This window comes from Mus pahari, chromosome 12, assembly GCF_900095145.1.
Source record: "Mus pahari chromosome 12, PAHARI_EIJ_v1.1, whole genome shotgun sequence".
Classification (NCBI taxonomy): Eukaryota; Metazoa; Chordata; class Mammalia; order Rodentia; family Muridae; genus Mus; species Mus pahari.
The window spans coordinates 15,733,139-15,751,414 of record NC_034601.1 but is presented as its reverse complement, the minus strand read 5'-3'; the positions used below and the strand labels follow the sequence as shown (position 1 = coordinate 15,751,414).

The following is an 18,276-nucleotide window of genomic DNA, read 5'->3' as shown; positions in this document are numbered from 1 at the left end:
AAAAAAAAAACAAACAAACAAATCTTTTAACTCATGTTTTGTAGTGTCAGAGATTAAACCCAAAACTTTGTGCATCCTGGGGCTAACTCCACAAACACCTTTACTTGTTCATTCATCGAACTTGCTTGTATTCTGTCACTCTATCAGTCACATGGACCAATATGACATTCTCGATGTCAGCTGGAGAATTAGTCTTCACAGACCAGGGACTGGAGAGATAAGGGACTGTACTAGAGCATCAACACAAGAGGTGGAGAGGAAGGGCTGGGCTCTAGGATTAAGAAGCAAGGCAGGGAAACCTGAGATGGCACAGAGGTAAAGGTACTTGGAACCAAGCCTCCTAGGTCTCATTGTCTACCCTGAACAGTGACACACGCCCTCCAATAAGGCCACACCTACTCCAACAAAGTTACACCTCCCTGGGCCAAACATATTCTAACTACCATTCCCATGAATGCACTTTCAGTAAAGGTTTTTCCAACTCCAGACTTAAACTGTCAGTATGGGGCCATAGCCAGACTTGGGGTGTTAAACCAGCAATGGTATGCCACTCCAGTACAACTTCCAGCTAATGAAGTTGAGGAAGATGAGCTGACCAATTGGCCCAGACTGGGCAGTCCTCTGTGGTGCAGACTGGATGCTTCCCAGGTTCAGCCAGAAGTTAGTGTAACTACCACCACTTCTATGGCTGCAGGTCTGAGTGCACGCAGGATACACTTGGGAAGCCTTGGGAGGGCATGGATGAGGGCTCTGGATGTTTTCTGTATTTAACTGACCTTCATTCAGGTTGGATTATAGCCCTGCAATGAAATGAGCATACATGCACGTCAGGGAAAGGAAACCAGTTTGAGGGTTGTAATTACAACCCAGGGAAAGGACGATTGGGAGCTTATGACAGTTCTTAAGGAAAACCGGGTTAGTTGTCACCCATTTGAAACAGCACAGTAAACAGCAAGTGGAGATTCACGAGCTGACTGGAAACATGGCCCCAAGTCCTCACTTGCATCACTTTCCTTGTTGCCTCCACCCCTTCCACTCTGAGTGACCACCGAGTCCCCTAGGCACAGTTTAACTCTATTTTGTAGCCACCCGTGTCACAAATGCCAACAGAGTTCTCTGGTCCGGCCGCCAGAGCCTTCTTGATGGATTGATTGTTCCTTTAAAAAAAAAAAAAAAAAAAAAGTAGTAGGCTTAGTGACGGTGAGGAAATGCCTCCCTCCGACCTCGCTCTCGGTGAAGCCCAGGTCTGATTTCTGAGCTCACATTCGGGGAACTCTGGGTTTAGGACTGCCCGCAGGCCGTCCTTGCGGGGCTCAGGGTTGCGCGGGGGCAGTGGGGGTAGTGCGCGCGCGCGGCGCAGGCGCGCGGCCGAGCGGCATGGCGTGGCCCTGCATCAGCCGTTTGTGCTGCCTGGCCCGGCGATGGAACCAGCTGGACCGCTCGGACGTAGCGGTGCCGCTGACTCTGCATGGTTACTCGGACCCCGGGAGCGAGGAGCCGGGCGCAGACTGCAGCGTCTCGCGCGGGAGCCTGTCGGTCGCGGGCGCGCGGGAGTCCAGCCGCGCTGTGCCGCTCACCCAGTACCAGCGCGATTTCGGTGTGCGAACCGCGCGCGCCGGGTCCCGGGATGCGGCTCAAGAGCGCCCACCGGGGCCGGGCGGCCGCAGAGGCCAGTCCTCGGCGCCCCCCACCCGGACGGTCTACGTGCTGCCGGTCGGGGACGCGGACGCAGCTGTAGTAGCGACCACGTCTTATAGGTGGGTAGCTGGCTGCGGCAGAGGAATGCTTCGAATCTCGACCTACGGTGGGAGGAAACGGAGCCCGGAAACGGGGTGGGGGCGGGGAGAGCACGAAGGTTGAATACCATAGGATCTGGAGAGTGACAGGGGAGCTTCGGGGTCATCTCTTTGGTCTCCTGACACAGCAGGCATCGCCTTGTGATCCCGACTGCTCCCTACCCTGGGATCCAGGATGAGCGCACCTCGCAAGGGAGTACCCCTCCCTCGATTCGATTCCTCCTCCTTCGGTCTCAGATTGTTCTTTTTTAACTTCTGTGGGGTGAGCAAAGAGGGCGGTGCACAGCCCCTCATCCCACGCCCCACGCCGTGCCCAGGGACAGTGTCTGCGCTGTTCAAGATCCCACTGAAGGAAGGTCCTTTGCACCCTTAACAGCTTTGGACAACTGAGGACTTCTTGCCTCCTCTTTCTACATAGAAGAGTAATGAATGCTCATAATGGGGGAAATAGAAATAAAAATAACAAATACTGCCTTAACACCCTCACGCCTCCCCTTCCAAACAGATGGATCTTCCTAATTCTTGTATACAATGAATGCATACCCACTCGGTTTCCTCCACTATCTTATTCTTGCTGTTGCGATGTTTTAAAATATTTAATATAGATTAGTATGGAGAGGGGGGAAGAGAGGCGGGGTGAGCAGATCAGAAGACAACTTTAGAAAGTCACTCCTCTTCCACTTCTGCCTTGGATTCCAGGGATCCATCTCTGGTTGTCAGGCTCACACATTATAACTACACTACTTTTTTTTTTTTTTAACCTAATGTAATGTTTGACCATAGTTAGATGTTCTGAATGTTAATAACTGTACTGGATGTTAGCCCTTTGTTAGGCATACAGCCATAGGCATAAGCTGCCCCCCCCCCCATCTGTGATGCCCAGTTTGGGACTATTTAAAACACTACCACATATTTGTTACAGGTGTTTAAATATTTTAGGAATTTTGTCGTCTAGATTCCTTGAAGGTGGGATGGGAGCTCAGGACTAAAAGGTTCATGGGGCTGGAGAGGTGGCTCAGTGATTAAGAGAGTGCACTGCTCTTCCATGGGATGGGAGTTCAGTTCCAACACTCAAGCCAGGCATCTCACAACTGTCTCTAACTCCAGCTTCAAGGAGATCTGACACCTCTGACCTCTGGGGTATCCACACTCACTGCACATACCCACACACTCAGATACACACACACATACACATAACTAAAAAAACTTAAAACATAATAAAAATGGCACATGGGGACATTGCACAGATAGATGGTCACAGTCCTAATGTCCTGATATTGGGGATGCACTAGTTATCAGTCTGTCACAGGATGGGACACTGAAGCCCTGCAGGTACAAATGGTGAATCTCAAACACACACATGTCAAAGAGGCAAAGTGCAGGACAGGTTCCACCTTAAGGCTCTGTTCCTTAAGGTACTTAATGGGTGTGTGTGGTGCAGGGCAAGGCCTTGTGTTCATGGACTCAAGTGGAGCTGTCTGGCATTGCTGGTGGCAGGGCAGACAGGCTTACTGACTGCCAATGTTAGGAACCTGAATCCTCTGCAGGAGAGGTCTGAATGTTCACGGTCCTTCCAGTGGTCCGCCTGTGCATTACTCCGCAATAGCTTGAAAATCTAGCTGTCAGACAATTGGTTGGGCTTGCAGGGAAGAAAGGAAGCCACCATTCATAACTATTTAGTGGCTTGGGGATGTTGGTGCAAGCCCTTCTTCATGGGGGATGTTCCAGAAAATCATGGCTGGTTACGAGAAGCTATTTTACCCACATGGAGCACATGGCCCACTGAATGTCCTTGTAGGGTCCCCCAAGCTCTGTTGATGGTAAGGTGCTGGCTCTCCACTTAACATGATGGTCTGTTATTGCTGTTCCTCAACAAATGAGGAATTGAGCTAGTAGTTCAAAACACATGGCTCTGAACAGCATAGAAAGGAGTGGGACTCAGGCACCAGTTTTGTAGTCCTTCCCTAAAATGGTTTATACAGATTGTCGTTGGCCACCTCCTCGGAGACAGTTTCTCAAATTGAGTCTTGAAGTCAGCCGTGGAAAATCACTGACAGATGGGGGCTTGCTTTTCCAAGTGTAAACTCTGCCTTTGGAACAGTTTCCTTCCCTGGAGAACTGGAATACTAAGAGCCTGGCTGACCAGTCCTCACTCACCCCCAAGACCAGCCCAGGATAACTACTGATATTCCTCAGCACTAAACTCTCAGAGGCTGGAGTAATCCCATCCTACCTCTCATCTTGTAAGATATACTTCACCCAAGTGAATTGCTATAGGCATTCAGAAAACAATTTAGAGACCCAAGTAATAGACTAGGTATGTGGCCATTCCTGACCTAGTCTTTAAGTGCTATGGACCCCTTAGGCTTCCATCTCCCCGCTAACAAGTCCTGCTTCACTTGGCTTCTAGTTGTCATGGAAGGAGTGGTTTGCCTTATTTGTCTGGCCAGATACGCATAGGAGCCTTCAACAGCTGTCTTGGAGCTCTCTAGCTGGCTAGCTCCTCCCCGAACAATGCTTCCATAATTCTTTTGAGGCTGGTCAGGTCCATGAAAGATGGGGGAGGGAGGTAACCTAGGCATGGTTGTGCACACTTTTAATCCTAGCACTTGGGAGGCAGAGGCAGGTGGATCTCTAGGAGTACAAGGTCAGCTCTGGTTTTCATAGCAAGTTCCAGGCAGCCAAGGCTACACGTATTAAGCCCTTGATGCTTTTTTTTTTTTTTTTTTTTAAAGATTTATTTATTTATTATATGTAAGTACACCGTAGCTATCTTCAGACAGTCCAGAAGAGGGCGTCAGATCTTGTTACGGATGGTTATGAGCCACCATGTGGTTGCTGGGATTTGAACTCCGGACCTTTGGAAGAGCAGTCGGGTGCTCTTACCCACTGAGCCATCTCACCAGCCCCCTTGATGCTTTTTAAGGAGCACAGCGAGGCTTGTACTCTCTCATTAATCTTGGCATAAGCTATAGTCCACTTTACTCATAGTCCTCCGTGAGTAGCCAGGGCTCTGTTAATTCTACCTTCGGTGCCACTTTTCTATTCCATCACAAGCCCTCTTGGCTGGAGCATCTCCTGCAACACCCCAGGGACTGCTATAGGTTCTTCCTGCTTTGAGTCCCCTGCTGTCACCTCAGAGCAGCTGGCTTAGGCTGCCTGGAGCACAGCTCAGAGATAGCTGGGGACAGAAGGGCATACTCAGGGGGAGACTCTACCTTCCCAGGAGAAAAGAGAACAGCAAATGGTTTAGACAGCCGGTCCTTAGAACCTTGAAGCTTCGGAAGCAAAAATTACGACAGGCCCTGGCTCAGCTCTTCTTTACACCCAAAAACTCAGTGTTGACCGCAGCAGACAACAGCTTTCCGTGCCCATGCCATCTGCCTGCCCAGTGAGGATCAGCTCTGATGCTGCCAAGAAAAAGACTCCCTTGTTTTTAGGGCCAGTGTAGGGGAAGGGCCCAGCACAGGCAGGCACTGGCCCTGGCTGGCTGAGCCCTGCGCCTGTGGTTATGGGGGTTGGGTGGGTGGGTATGACACAACACAATGGCCTTGCTGAGTTTACTGTTTAGTAGGGTCATTGACAAGATGAAGAGGTCCCCAGGAGTAGAATTGAGCCTTTAGTGATGGGGGCTGGGTTAGCCAGTTCTTTCCCTCCAGTGAAGGGGCTCATGGGAGCTCAGACTGCAGTAGACCAGGAGGTTTTGGTTTGAGATGGCTACTCTAACTCTCTTTTCAAAGACATTTTTAAAGAGATTTTGTTTTACTTTTTAAAGTCATGTGTATTTCTGTTTGTACATGTGAGGGCAGGTTCCTAACAGGCCAGAAGAGGGCATCAGGTCCCCTGAAGCTGGAGTTCCTGGTGACTGTGAGATGTGGGTGCTGGGCATTCAACTGCAGCCCTTTGCAAGAGGAGTATACACATGACTGCTAAGTCATCTATCAAACTCTGTGGCTTACTAAAGAGTTTTTGGTTTGTTTGTTTTACATTTGTTGTGCCTGTGTATGTACATGCATATCATGTGCACATATCACGACACACATGTGGAGACCCTGTGTATGTACATGCATATCATGTGCACATATCATGACACACATGTGGAGACCAGAAGACCTGTGGGACTTGGTTCTTTCCTTCCATCATGTGAGTCCTCATCAGTGGGTATAGCTAAGCCTTCTCTTTCTTCTAAGTTGTAAGTTTCTTCCAAGTGCTTTCTGTCACTGCTTCCCTGAGCTCGGGTGGCTGAGGTTTCTTGATGGAGCATTCAGAACGGAAGAGCAACTCTTCCTAAGGTGGTCCATCTGCTTGGAGCAACTGGTGCATCTGGTCCTGCTCGTGAGAAAGGATAAAGCACCATTAGGAACTGAAGCAGACCACCAGGGATTAGGTCTGCAGTGCTTAGGTCCAGGGTGCAGGAAAGGAATGACTGACCCTGTGCAAGGTTGTGATTGTATTCTGTTGCAGACAGGAATTCCAAGCGTGGACTGGAGTGAAGCCCTCAAGATCCACAAAGACAAGAACAGCCAGGGTCATCACAACTCACAGCTCCGGATGGGACCCCAGCCCCGGGGGCAGCTTCCAGGTCAGCCTGTGGGTGGGAAGACAGGTGCCTATTCTCCAAAGTAAGGTTTAGGAGTCAGAAGGTCAGGAATGTCCAACTAAATGTACCTAAGAGCAGAAAAGCTCCTCTGCCACCGGCTAGGTGGCATCTTTGGCCTCCCTAGTGAGCAGTGTCTGTCCTCCTCCTAAACCCCAGCCAGCCTGTGCCCTGACTACTACTAGGGCTAGTGACTTTCAAGGGACGGAATGTAGCTCAGTGGTAGGCTGCATACACAAGCAGTATCCTCAGTATAGCCCTGTTCTCTCTGGGAATACGAAAACCAAACCGACTCAAGCACTGCTCTGTGGTATAGCAAGGGCATGTCGTGCGTGAGGCTCTGGGCTCCTTCTAGCACTGCAGGACTACTTAGCACCTTCACCCCAACTGAAGGGCAGAGGGACGCAGAAGAGGTTCACGTTCCCTGGGACATAGCTCACTCTGCTAACTTCCACTGTGAACTGCTGGAAGGGGCAATGGATTCTCTTCTCAGAGCCAGGGTTGAGGAAAAAGCCCGCTAATATCGCCATACTTCCCTTTTCAGGTTCCAGAGGTGAGGAAATTCACACCGAATCCCTCAGCCATCTTTCAGACATCAGCTCCTCAGACTCTCAATGTGTGACCAGTGGAAGCCATGGTTGGGAAAGCCGAGCACAGCCAGACCTGCCAGGCAGAGTCCTCGCCTGCTCCTTTGCTTACAGCAGCATGGCTGCTGGCTCTGGGCATGGCGTGGTGTGGAGGCAAAGGGACAGGACACCACCAGCTACACTCAGCCTCCCCATCTGTCCTCCAGTGGTGGCAGGGAGGGAGACTTTCTTGTCTTCTAAATTGCCATTTGACATCCTTCAGTTCTTAAATCTGATGATCAATTCAGCTGTGACCTGAACAGCTCCAGACTAAGAAATGTGCACACTATCAAGTCCTTGCTAGGTCGGCCTCACACTTTGGATGGTTCCAAGATGCATGTTATTATTTATTTATTTTCGACGACATATGGTAGTATCCAGGCAGTATCCTCATCTTTTTGCAGCGTCCCACGTGCTTACCATTAAGAAATTTAGCTCAGCAGTGGTGGCGCATGACTTTAATCCCAATGGAGGGAGACAAAGGCTGATCTCTGTGAGTCTGAGACCAGCCTGGTCTACAGAGCGAGTGACAAGCCAGCCAGAGCTACACAGAGAAACCCTGCCACAAAACAATTGGGGAGGGGGGTATCAATCTTAGGTTGCCAGGAGTAATGCCTTTAATCCCAGCACTCTAGAGGCAGATGCAGGAGGATCTCTGAACTCAATGCGTTCTTGGTTTACATAGCAAGTTCCTGGAGAGCCAGGGCTACACACCCAATTTCAAAACAACAAAAACCTTTAGGGGGTTTGTGTGTGTGTGTGTGTGTGTTTTAATATATAATCACTTGCACACAACTCTCATGGTAGTGTTATGTGTCCAGGGAGATCATTCATGTCTTCAATCTCAAACATGTAATTTCTTTATAGCTAAGATGATCCTGTTTCAAGGAAACAGTTCCTAGGGTGAGTAGAACGTTGAAAGCACGAATGGCATTCACCCCATGCTTCTAGAGGCTGAACCCCGTTTTACTAATTTCAGTTGTCTCCCCTCAACACAAGGACTAGAAGGGACTACCCTGCATACTCACGAGGAGCTGGAAGCATGTCTGGACAGCATCTCCTATAGAGCTTTAGGCTCCCCAACTCTGGTTAGCTACTCACTCCCCTGCTGCGGGGATAACTCATCCTGTCTTTGGAAAACTCATCTCCATAAATTCCAGCCAGCACGTCTGTGTGGAACAAGCCCATTCCCCTTTGCACACCCCCTTCAAACACTGGAAAAAGCCTATGTCTGAGAGGTTTGGCACAGTGTCTGGTAAGAACTATAAGGATTTCCTTGTGGTTCCCTTTTCTTCCTAGGCTCTCCCCATGGGAGCATCTAGTTCTGATGGTGGGGCTCCGTGTTTCAAAGCCATGGCTGAGGAAGCAGCTCAGACCTCCCACACAGCATCCCCTCAGAGGTGCTAGCAGGCCCAGCCTCCCTCTTACCAACCATATGCACATGCCAAGGATCCTGTTCCTCTAGATTTGTCAGCTTGCATGCTTGATGTTCCTAAGAGGGAAACGACTGCCTGCTGGGCAGATTAACAATTTACTAAAATGCAAAAATGTACTGCAGCAACTTGTTATAAACACAGGCATATTCTTTCCCATCCCTGTGGCCTCCCAATAATGGCTGTAATACAGTGTAACTTTGCTAATATCCTTGACAGGGCTGCAGAGGCCTCCAGTGTAGCGGGTGTTACCCTCTTCCCACTTCAGCTCTCCTGCATCCTTGAGTGGGAAAAGGGGCCATGGGTGCCACTGCTGCTTCCTCACTGGCAGGGACAGTGGGCACCTCCACTTCTGCACTTGAAAGTGAGGCTATCTCTATACCCTGCTGGCTTGCTAGGACATCCTCCGGAAAGCCAGCCAAGCATGGCTCCCCAATTGTCCTTTCCGCTTTAACTCTTCCGGGTACCTCTTGTAGCCACTGGCATGCCCCAGCTAAAAGCCTCCAGCTGTACACTGCTAGTGACCACACCACATGCCCCCAGCCCCTGCATTCACTCTTGGTGTAGAGACGCATGACCTCAGCAGTGTGCCAGTCTGCTCACCAGTCCTCATGAGAGATGAAAATCTGCTCTTAGAAGTCCCTCCTCATTGCAGATCTGAGTATGGTCACATGGTTCCACAAGTGACCAAGAAGCCACCAAGGCCAATGTCAGCCTTGTTCTTTTAGTCCTGAGTCCACCTTACACACCACGTGCACAAAGACCAGAAAAATACACTGGAGGATGAGCAGGGCTCATCTCTGAGAAGGGAGTGTGTATATGGCGTATATGTAGGTACATGTACGTGTATATTCCTGTACGTGTGGGGATGTGTGTTTATGTATGTGCAGGCACATGTGTAGAGGACAGAGGACAACTCAGAGTATTCTTCAGGTACCCTTCCGTTTTCTCACTGGCCCAGAGCTTGCCAAGTAGCTTACGCTGCTTGTAAAGCAAGCCTCAAGTGATCTGCCCATCTCTGCCTCTCCAGTGCTCAGATTTTAAGTGTGCACCACCATGCCTGCCATTTTTATGTGGGTTCTGGTGACTGAACTCAGGTACTGCATGCATTTCAACTGAGCCATCTCTCCAGCCCAAATTTTTAAAAATACTTTATCATACCTGCTAAAATTCCTATAAAATTTAATAACTTTTATATTCTGTAAGTTTTGAAAAATAAAGAGCAGTTTAATCTGTTAATTTGAGGAGTATTCAATATTAATTATTCCATAACCACGGTGACCAATGTGGGAACTGCCTCAATCAGGTGTGTGTACATTACAAGGTCAACCAATCAGAAAGCCTCAAAGTCCTGCTGAAGGAAGGAAGGTCTCAGCTCTCCATGCTCTGAGGGACAGAACTCAGGACTTCTGCTTCTATTGGATAGGGTATGTTACCCGAAGCCCAGGGCACTGTCAGCACCCACACCGACCTGTACCCCAGCTAGCCTTACTCTCCAGGGCCTGTACCCCAGCTAGCCTTACTCTCCAGGGCCCTGCTTTGTTGCTTCCCAGCCAGCTACTTCTCTGGACCCCAATGCCTCTTCACAGAAACTCCCTTGGGAAAGCCACAGATCTCAGAGCCTTTAGTTCTGGAGTGTCTGCACTGTTACATACTTGTTTAGAAGTCTTGCATCCTGACTCTGATCCTTGCATCCTGACGTTAGCACAGACCAACTTTATTTCACTAGATAAACTAGCTTGTTAGACAAAGGGTCTGCTTTTTTGAGAAACTGAACCCACTTATTCATTTTCCTTTACCCCAAATTGCTTGTATGAAATAATTATGCTCAAGGTCACCAAGAAAAGCATCTTCTATTTTTTTAAGTGACCTGAATGTAATTGTGGTCTTTTTATATTGCATGGTTGCATCTTCTTCTTCTTCTTTTTTTTTTAGGGAAGGAGAGATATCAATTTAAACTTACAAAGACCCATACCACAGCCACTTCCCAATGAGCCCATCTAAGTACGGTGCTTCCAGCTCAGAAAACCCATCGCAAATACTAAACATTTTATTGTAGACAAAACGATACACAATTATTACACATTATGATTTAAAAAAACACTCGAAAGTTTAACATACACGGAAACTGTTAAGTCATTTGATTTTTGTTTTTAGCAAAAAAGTAATTTCTTTAAGTTTTTATCACAACAAATGAATCTGCTCTCACTGGGATACTCTACCATGTAAGTCTGCCCACTTCTGACAGATCTGTGTCAGCGCATCAGTCTGCTATTTGGTCCACAGACCAAATTCTTAAGTCTTATACACCCAGCTATACCAGTAAGCTGTGCTTGCCCGGTCCCTGCACGGTAGATCCCTTGGTACCTGCAGCTCTCAGGTGCGGAAGGAAAGGTCCATTCTATCCTCCCTGCAGTGTTCCCTGACTCACACCGATCTGCAGGACCCGAAACAACAGGCTTTATGTTGCTTACTTAGCTGGGTTTCTGTGACTTTTACTCAGATATTTCAAGTTTTCTTTGAGCAGACAAAGCAGGTTTACAACTGAGGCTGAGGTCTTTCCTGGGTCCCCATAATCGTCAGGAGGGCTGGGGAGCCCCCAGTGTGTGCACACTGTGTAGTGGTGCTAGAAGCTCGTGTGTGCAGCTCGCACTGAGGGGCTCCGCTCCCGAGCATTAGCACAGTGGGTTAGAGCAGTTCTTCCCATGTAAGGCACTCACAGGTGTTTCAACCCTTTTCATCTTGGTAAAACTCTTTGGCAGAGAAGGACAGGGCTCCAGTCCACCAAGAGGACAATCCTAGTAAGGTTTGCACGGAGGCTGCCTCCCTCCCCTTGACACGAGGCAGTAGGAGCTTCTGAAGCCCATATGAATAGGAGGACCACACACGGCTCAAGGGCCTGACTTTGAGGTCGATACCCACACTAACCCTTGCAGTCCCTGGGTTACACGGCACAGGCCTGATGCCTTCTGAACTCTGCTGGGACCCCTCAACAGTGCTGTGATACAGGCTGTCACAGCACTAGCGTCATGGTTCCGTGGAAGAGTCTCACTGCAGCCTCCTTGGCCTCCCACATGGTGTATTACCTTCTCTGTAGCTGACTCACACCGGCCAAGAGTGCAGCCCTTTACGCTGAGGCAAGGTGGGAGAAGGTACTTGTTGCTGTTCTTCTTCAAAGTTCCCCAGCCCAGCATGCCGGGCTTATTTCTGCCTTCTGAAAAGCAGGCTGCAGGTGAACCCACGCACAGTCCACAGAGGGAACAAGCACCCCGTGTATGTTCCTTGTCTCACACCAAGACCCTGCAGAGCCTTGTGGGAATAAAGAAACGCAAACTGACAAAGCCACGTCCGTTCAGCTTCCCTCCAGAACTGGGAAGCAACTCTGTCTTAAAAGAGGGGCACCTGGGACTCGATGCCCTTGTGTAATATGCAGTTAGATGGAAGGAATGGTCTGGCAACCACGGCGTTCCAACCCAGAAACAGCAGCTTTCCTCAAACACAAGGGTCACGGTTTGCATACTGCAGACACAGCCTCTCCCCCGCCGTTCAGGGATCTCTTCACTGTATTCACTGATCCTCGTTCAGTCTCCCCATGTGCTTGTTTGTAAGAAAATCCAGAAAAGGAATGTTGCAAATGGCCTGATGAATATTACTCACTGTAATTTCTTTGGGAATCCTAGTCCAAAAAAACAAAACAAAACAAAACAAAAAAAACGAAAACCAAAAACCAAAAACAAAACAAAACCCAAAAGTATAATTAGGTATAATTTGTCAAATGCATTCAGGAATAATTTAAGTCAGTTAATATACTGAAGGGACTGTTCTCTTATAGAAGGAGGTGATGGCAAAGGCTTGAGGCCAGTCTCTCTCACACTTATGAACTCTTCTCCATCTAGAGTCCTACCCAGGACTCAATCTTACTTTCTGGTTACAGTAAGTTTGCTGGCCAAATGATTAGCTGACATAAAAGAAAGAGGATATAGACAGGAGAATGGTGTGCATCTAAGTCTTAGCATATTCAAGTTTGTTTTAAAGTACCATAATGATACAGGCCCATCTCTTATCTCAGAGGATGGGAGACAGAGTCCTGGCCAGCCAAGCATGGTGTTACACACTCATTCAAACCACCCAGTTTGCTCCATCTCCAGTCAGGAACACAGAAAGCATGGCTCCTCCTGCTTTTCAAGCAGGGTGAGACCTGGAAATTTTTATTCCAACTTTTACTACTGCTGCTGCTGCTGCTGCCTCCCTTTCCTCCTCTTTCCCCTCCCCTTCCTCCTCATTTACTCAAGCGCTCTATGTTATCTGTATATGTCTGACCTAATATCCTCATTTGGTGCCCTATGATCTGAGGTACTGCATTACAGTGTCAGGGTAGCCTTCCATACAGAGGAAAGCTACCCTGTTTTGAGCAGGAGGGAAAAAGGATGTGAACCACATCTCTTTTAAAGCCGGATCTGTGCATCCCACAGAGTTGAATGCTCAAGGAAAAGGTGGCAATGAGCTCAAGGGTTCGAAGCTCTGAAAGCAATCTGACTATGGGGCCCGTGGGCTGGGGCAGTGGAGACAACTCCCTGTCAGTTTCCTAGAGGAAGTGCCTGCAATGACCCACACCTAGGTAGTATTTATCAATCTCGACCCTAGAATCCGCCACATCCGGTCACTATCTCTAACCTGAGAGCCTGCTGCCTGCTCTACCTTGTGATACAACAGATCTGCATGGCTACGAGGTAATAGCTGGGAGGGTACAGCTAGGCTTTCAAGCCAAGAGGCTCTCTCAGTCTGTCAGGCTCTAATGTCCCAAGCACAGCCTACTCTATTTCTTACTGCACTGACTTATGGGTAAAACAAGCATCTTCAAGAGGAACCGACCCACTCAGCCCCCACTATCAGCACCAGTACCTGTTGGGAGACGCTGTCTGGTATCCAACTGCCAGTGCCTGCCTCAGGATGTCACTCACCAGCTGTTCCGTGGCCTAGAATAGAAGACTGGTGTTGACAGAAGAGCAACCTGCTCACTAGTGGGAGAGATGCAGCCGACCTCATTCTTCACCCAAACTTTTGAAATGATTGCCAGCCAATTATTACAAAGTTCTCAAGAGAAATTGAACTTATTTTGTTTAGAGGTCATCATGTAGGGAAACCAGAAATTGGACTAAGTAGTTTTTATTAACTGGACAGTTTTCTAAAACAGGGTGTTGAGTAAAGGCTCTACCGAAGATTCCCTTTTGGAGGGATGCAGAATGGAAAAGAACAGTAGTGGCTGTTTCTCTGTTGTGAGAAGCAGGGAAAACCCAAGATTCTGTCTTCTCCCTGTCTATCATAAGAGCACAGATACTTCTCACAGTAGGATACTTCTTAATAAACATAAGAAATAACCCTAAAGAGATATTGACAGCTGTGGGAGTCAGGAGACCACCCCCTGGCATGTACAAGACCCTGGGTTCTATCCTCAACACAACAAACCCCTTAATTCTTAGACAGAACACAACTTCATTTACTTTACCTAGGAGAAGGGAAACAGAAAAGAAAGGAAACATAAACCCTAAGTAGGGAGAGGGATTTCAACGTCGTCCTCTCTGTTCCCCTCCTGGCCCTTACTCATAGGCCCTGGAATGCAAACTGGCCAGCCTTGGTCACAGTGCTCCCGGGTACCTACCTTTAAGATCATGTCCTCTACCACTGAGGCATACATGTTCCTGTGCAGCGCCACAGGCTGCAGGGTGATTCCAATCTGGAAGAGCAAAAGAAGGCTATCTGTCCCACCAACAACAGAAACAAGTCTTTCCCCAAACAAGTGAATTTCTCTGATACACACAGTCCCCTGGCTGGAAGAAGGGCTCTCCAACCACTCTGGACAACATGTAATTATGCTTTTACCCCTGCATATCTTATCATGAAACAATGGAATCTCCCAAGAATTCATAATAGTGCAAGCAGTATTTCGGGAGGCCTAAACTCAAGACTCTGGGGCCATTTTTACGGAAGCAAAGAAAAGCCCTTGGGAACCTCCCTATTCTGCTTCCCCCTGTGCACCCTATGGGTGTGGGTGTGGGTGTGAGTGAACACTGCCTTTCCCTTTGGATCCTGAGCAGCTAGCAGAGGCAGCTGCTAAAGAACTGCTAGGCATCACTGGGTTTGATAGCTCTCTCCCAAGTAACAAGGCAACACAGGCCTTGGGGTGGAGAGGGTCGGGGAGTTGACAGTATGGCATGGATGGGGACTGCTCATTCAAGGATGACCTGAAAATATTACAATATGCTTCATGAAGGAGAGGCATTACATCTGAAGCAAATGAGAAAAAAACCCAGGAGCCTCTGTGACTATCCTCCTCTGCTCTGCAGCCATGTTCAATACACAATCATTTTTCATGGGAGAGTGGGAACACAATTTATGGGCAAAAGTCAATCACATGTCAACTGGGCAGACTGGAGTCTAAGCTCATGAGGTAGAATGTCTGGTGTGTGATCTGACAGTATCACAGCCTTAGCCTCTCACCTTTTGTGTAATGTCACCAACAAATCCCGAGCCTGGGGTTGGTGGCAGGTAGAATCTCATTTCTTCCTGCTTTTCTTCCTGCTCCTGTTTAATGTTTGTCTTCAGTGGCTCTGACAGGCTGAGGATATCCACTTCTTCCTCATTCTCAGGCTCCCTTTTCTGGAACTGCTGCAGATCCTCCAGCTTCCGGCAGAGGTCATCAGCAGTGGAGAAGGATGACAGGCACTCTAGATAAGAGGAAGCAGTCTGTGACAGCTGAGGTGAGACAGACAAGGACCCTCGTCTAAGGAAGGCAGAGTCTGTAGGGGGCTAACTCTATGGATCTGTAGGAGAACCAGTGCCTCATAATGCAGAAAAGCAGTCATGTGTCCTATTCCAAATGTATCCTATCTGCCATTAGGACCAAACACAGTATATGATCAACTCCAGTACTGGAAAACTAGGTCACAGCCCCACTTTCTGAATCATTACATTGATTTACTTCATTTTTTTTTTTTTAAAAGATGGAAACCTTAAGAAATGTACAGTGAGGAACATAAAGTCATTCCTAGTCAAGCTGGGGGTGTGGCTCAGGTGGTAAGAGGACCTGACAAGCATGTAGGAGTGTCTGGGATCAGGAAGGCCTGGGTTTGATTAGCAGCACTGCAGCAACTAGGTGTATCACTCAGGGAGCAGAGGCAGGAGGATCAAATGTACAAGGTCATCTGCAGCTACACAGTGAACTCTGGGGGAAGCTTGGGGTACTTGAGACTTCTCACTTCAAAAAAGAAAAAAAACAAAAAAAACCCAAAACATTCCTGCCTCACTGTTGCCATGGTAATGCACACAGCTTTCAATGGGTTGTAGAGTGTAAGGACAATAAAGCCATGCCCATATGCTTTTACAAAGGACATGAGAGTGGCTTGGGTTCCTTCCAGGTGGCACCAGCACCGGGCCACCTTGGGTCCCAACTCAGTGGACAGTCCCATGCTCTCCAGAGGACTCTCTACCCCTAGCACGCCCAGGACCTTAGTATCACTGGTGAGTGGAACACAACATCTGTTCCAACAAAACTGGGGATGCCTGGGGCCAGCTGGAGCACAGACACAGGAACTCCACCTGATCAGTGGCTCCGGTTCCTTCTGGTTGGTGCTGGTCTACCTTGGTTTTGAACTCAGTGGACAGCCCCATGGTCCTCAAAGGAGGGACTACGTCCAGGCACTCTAACACACCAAGGATCTTAGGATCCCAGGATCTTGGTCACACCAGGATCTCAGAGGAAGCTTGATTGCCAAGAACTCAGACTCAACCAGAATCTCAGCATCACAGGATCCCAGAATCACAAGGAAAGCTGGACTCTGAGAAGTTCTGACTCGCCTGGGATTACAGGAAGGACAGGCTCCAATCAGATATATCGAGGGCAGGGAGTACTTGAGATAATCAGATGCGGGGGGAGGCAAGCATAAGAACAGAAGCAACAGAAACCAAGGTTACTTGGCATCATAAGAACCCAACTCTCCCACCATAGCAAGTTCTGGATACACCATCACACCAGAAAAGCAAGACATGGATCTAAAGTCACTTCTCATGATAAGGATGGCAGACTATAAGAAGGACATAAATAATCCCTTAAAGAAATACAGGAAAACACATCCTAATAGATGAAAGAATTGAACAAAACCATCCAGGATCTAAAAATGGAAGTAGAAACAATAAAGAAATCACAAAGGGAGACAACTTTGGAAATAGAAAACTTAGGAAAGAGATCAGGAGCCATAGATGCAAGCATCACCAACAGAATACAAGAGATAGGGAGAATCTCAGGCACAGAAGATACTATAGAAAACATTGACACAACAATCAAAGAAAATGCAAAATGATCCTAACCCAAAACATCTAGGACATCCAGGTCACACTGAGAAGACCAAACCTAAAGATAATAGGTATAGAAGAGAGTGAAGATTCCCAAATTAAAGGGCCAGTAAATATCTTCAACTAAATTGTAGAAGAAAACTTCCCTTACCTAAAGAAAGAGATGTCCATGAACATACAAGAAGCCTACAGAACTCCAAATGGACTGGACCAGAAAAGAAATTCCTCCTGTCACATAATAATCAAAACACCAAATGCATTACAAAGAGGGAAACTACACCCTAGAAAAAGCAAGAAAGTAATCTTTCAACAAACCCAAAAGAAGTTATGCACATAAACATAATTCTAACTCTATCAACAAAAATAACAGGGAGTAACAATCACGTTTCCTTAATATCTCTTAACATCAATGGACTCTATTCCCCAATAAAAAGACATAGACTAACAGACCGGTTATGTAAACAGGACCCAACATTTTGCTGCACACAGGAAACCCACCTCAGTGACAAAGACTACTACCTCAGAGTAAAAGGCTAGAAAACAATTTTCCAAGCAAATGGTCCCAAGAAACAAGCTGGAGTAGCCATCCTAATATTGAATAAAATCGACTTTCAAACTAAAGTTAGCAAAAAAGATAAGGGGGGACACTTCATACTCATCAAAGGTAAAATTTACTAAGATGAGCTCTCAATTCTGAACATCTATGCTCCAAATGCAAGGTCATCCACATTCATTAAAGAAACTTTAATAAAGCTCAAAACATACATTGCACCGTACACTTATGGGACACAATGAAGGCAGTCCTGGGAGGAAAATTCATAGCCCTGAGTGCCTCCAAAAAGAAACTAGAGAGAGCATACACGAGCAGCCTGACAGCACACCTAGAAACTCTAGAACAAAAGGAAGCAAATTCACCCAAGAGGAGTAGAGGTCAGGAAATAATCTCCGCTGAAATCAACCAAGTGGAAACAAAAAGAACTATACAAAGAAACAACCAAAGCAGGAGCTGGTTCTTTGAGAAAATTAACAAGATAGAAAAACCCTAGCCATACTAACTAGAGGGCACAGGGACAGTATCCTAATTAACAAAATCAGAAATGAAAAGGGAGACATAACAACAGAATCTGAGGAAATCCAAAAAATTATCAGATCCTACTACAAAAGCCTATACTCAACACAACTGGAAAACCTGGATGAAATGGACAATTTTCTAGACAGATACCAGGTACAAAGTTTAGGATCAGATTAATGATCTAAACAGTCCCATTTCCCCTAAAGAAACAATAGTCTCCTAACCAAAAAAAGCCCAGGACCTGATGGGTTTAGTGCAGAGTCCTATCAGACCTTCAAAGAGGACCTAATTCTAATACTCCTCAAACTATTCCGCAAAAATAGAAACAGAAGGTACTCTATCTAATTCGTTCTATGAAGCCACGATTATTCTGATACCTAAACCACACAAAGACCCAACAAAG

The 18,276-nt window shown here is 47.4% G+C and overlaps 2 protein-coding genes across 3 annotated transcripts in view; one reads left to right on the top strand and one right to left on the bottom strand.

The window, feature by feature from the left end:
* Positions 1-1,376: 1,376 nt before the first annotated feature.
* Map6d1 (MAP6 domain containing 1) lies at positions 1,377-7,524 on the top strand. Its single transcript, XM_021210120.2, has 3 exons — positions 1,377-1,757; positions 6,261-6,378; positions 6,938-7,524. The coding sequence occupies exons 1-3, from the start codon at positions 1,378-1,380 to the stop codon at positions 7,013-7,015; spliced, it is 576 nt and encodes a 191-aa protein (XP_021065779.1). The 5' UTR covers position 1,377; the 3' UTR covers positions 7,016-7,524.
* Positions 7,525-10,458: 2,934 nt separating this feature from the next.
* Yeats2 (YEATS domain containing 2) overlaps positions 10,459-18,276 on the bottom strand; it is a 94,032-nt gene continuing 86,214 nt past the window's right edge. For both annotated transcript variants that reach the window (XM_021209358.2, XM_029544481.1), the window contains exons 28-31: positions 14,951-15,177; positions 14,112-14,186; positions 13,355-13,428; positions 10,459-12,128 (exon numbers count right to left, since the gene is read on the bottom strand). In XM_021209358.2, the coding sequence (XP_021065017.1) occupies positions 12,020-12,128; positions 13,355-13,428; positions 14,112-14,186; positions 14,951-15,177 (485 nt within the window). In that variant the 3' untranslated portion in view covers positions 10,459-12,019. The remainder of the gene's footprint in view (positions 12,129-13,354; positions 13,429-14,111; positions 14,187-14,950; positions 15,178-18,276) is intronic.

Coding starts and splice junctions, on each gene's coding strand:
- Map6d1 (XM_021210120.2), top strand. CDS start 1,378: ATGGCGTGGCCCTGCATCAGCCGTTTGTGCTGCCTGGCCCGGCGATGG. Junction 1,758..6,260: donor GTAGCGACCACGTCTTATAG/GTGGGTAGCTGG, acceptor ATTCTGTTGCAG/ACAGGAATTCCAAGCGTGGA. Junction 6,379..6,937: donor GCCCCGGGGGCAGCTTCCAG/GTCAGCCTGTGG, acceptor TTCCCTTTTCAG/GTTCCAGAGGTGAGGAAATT.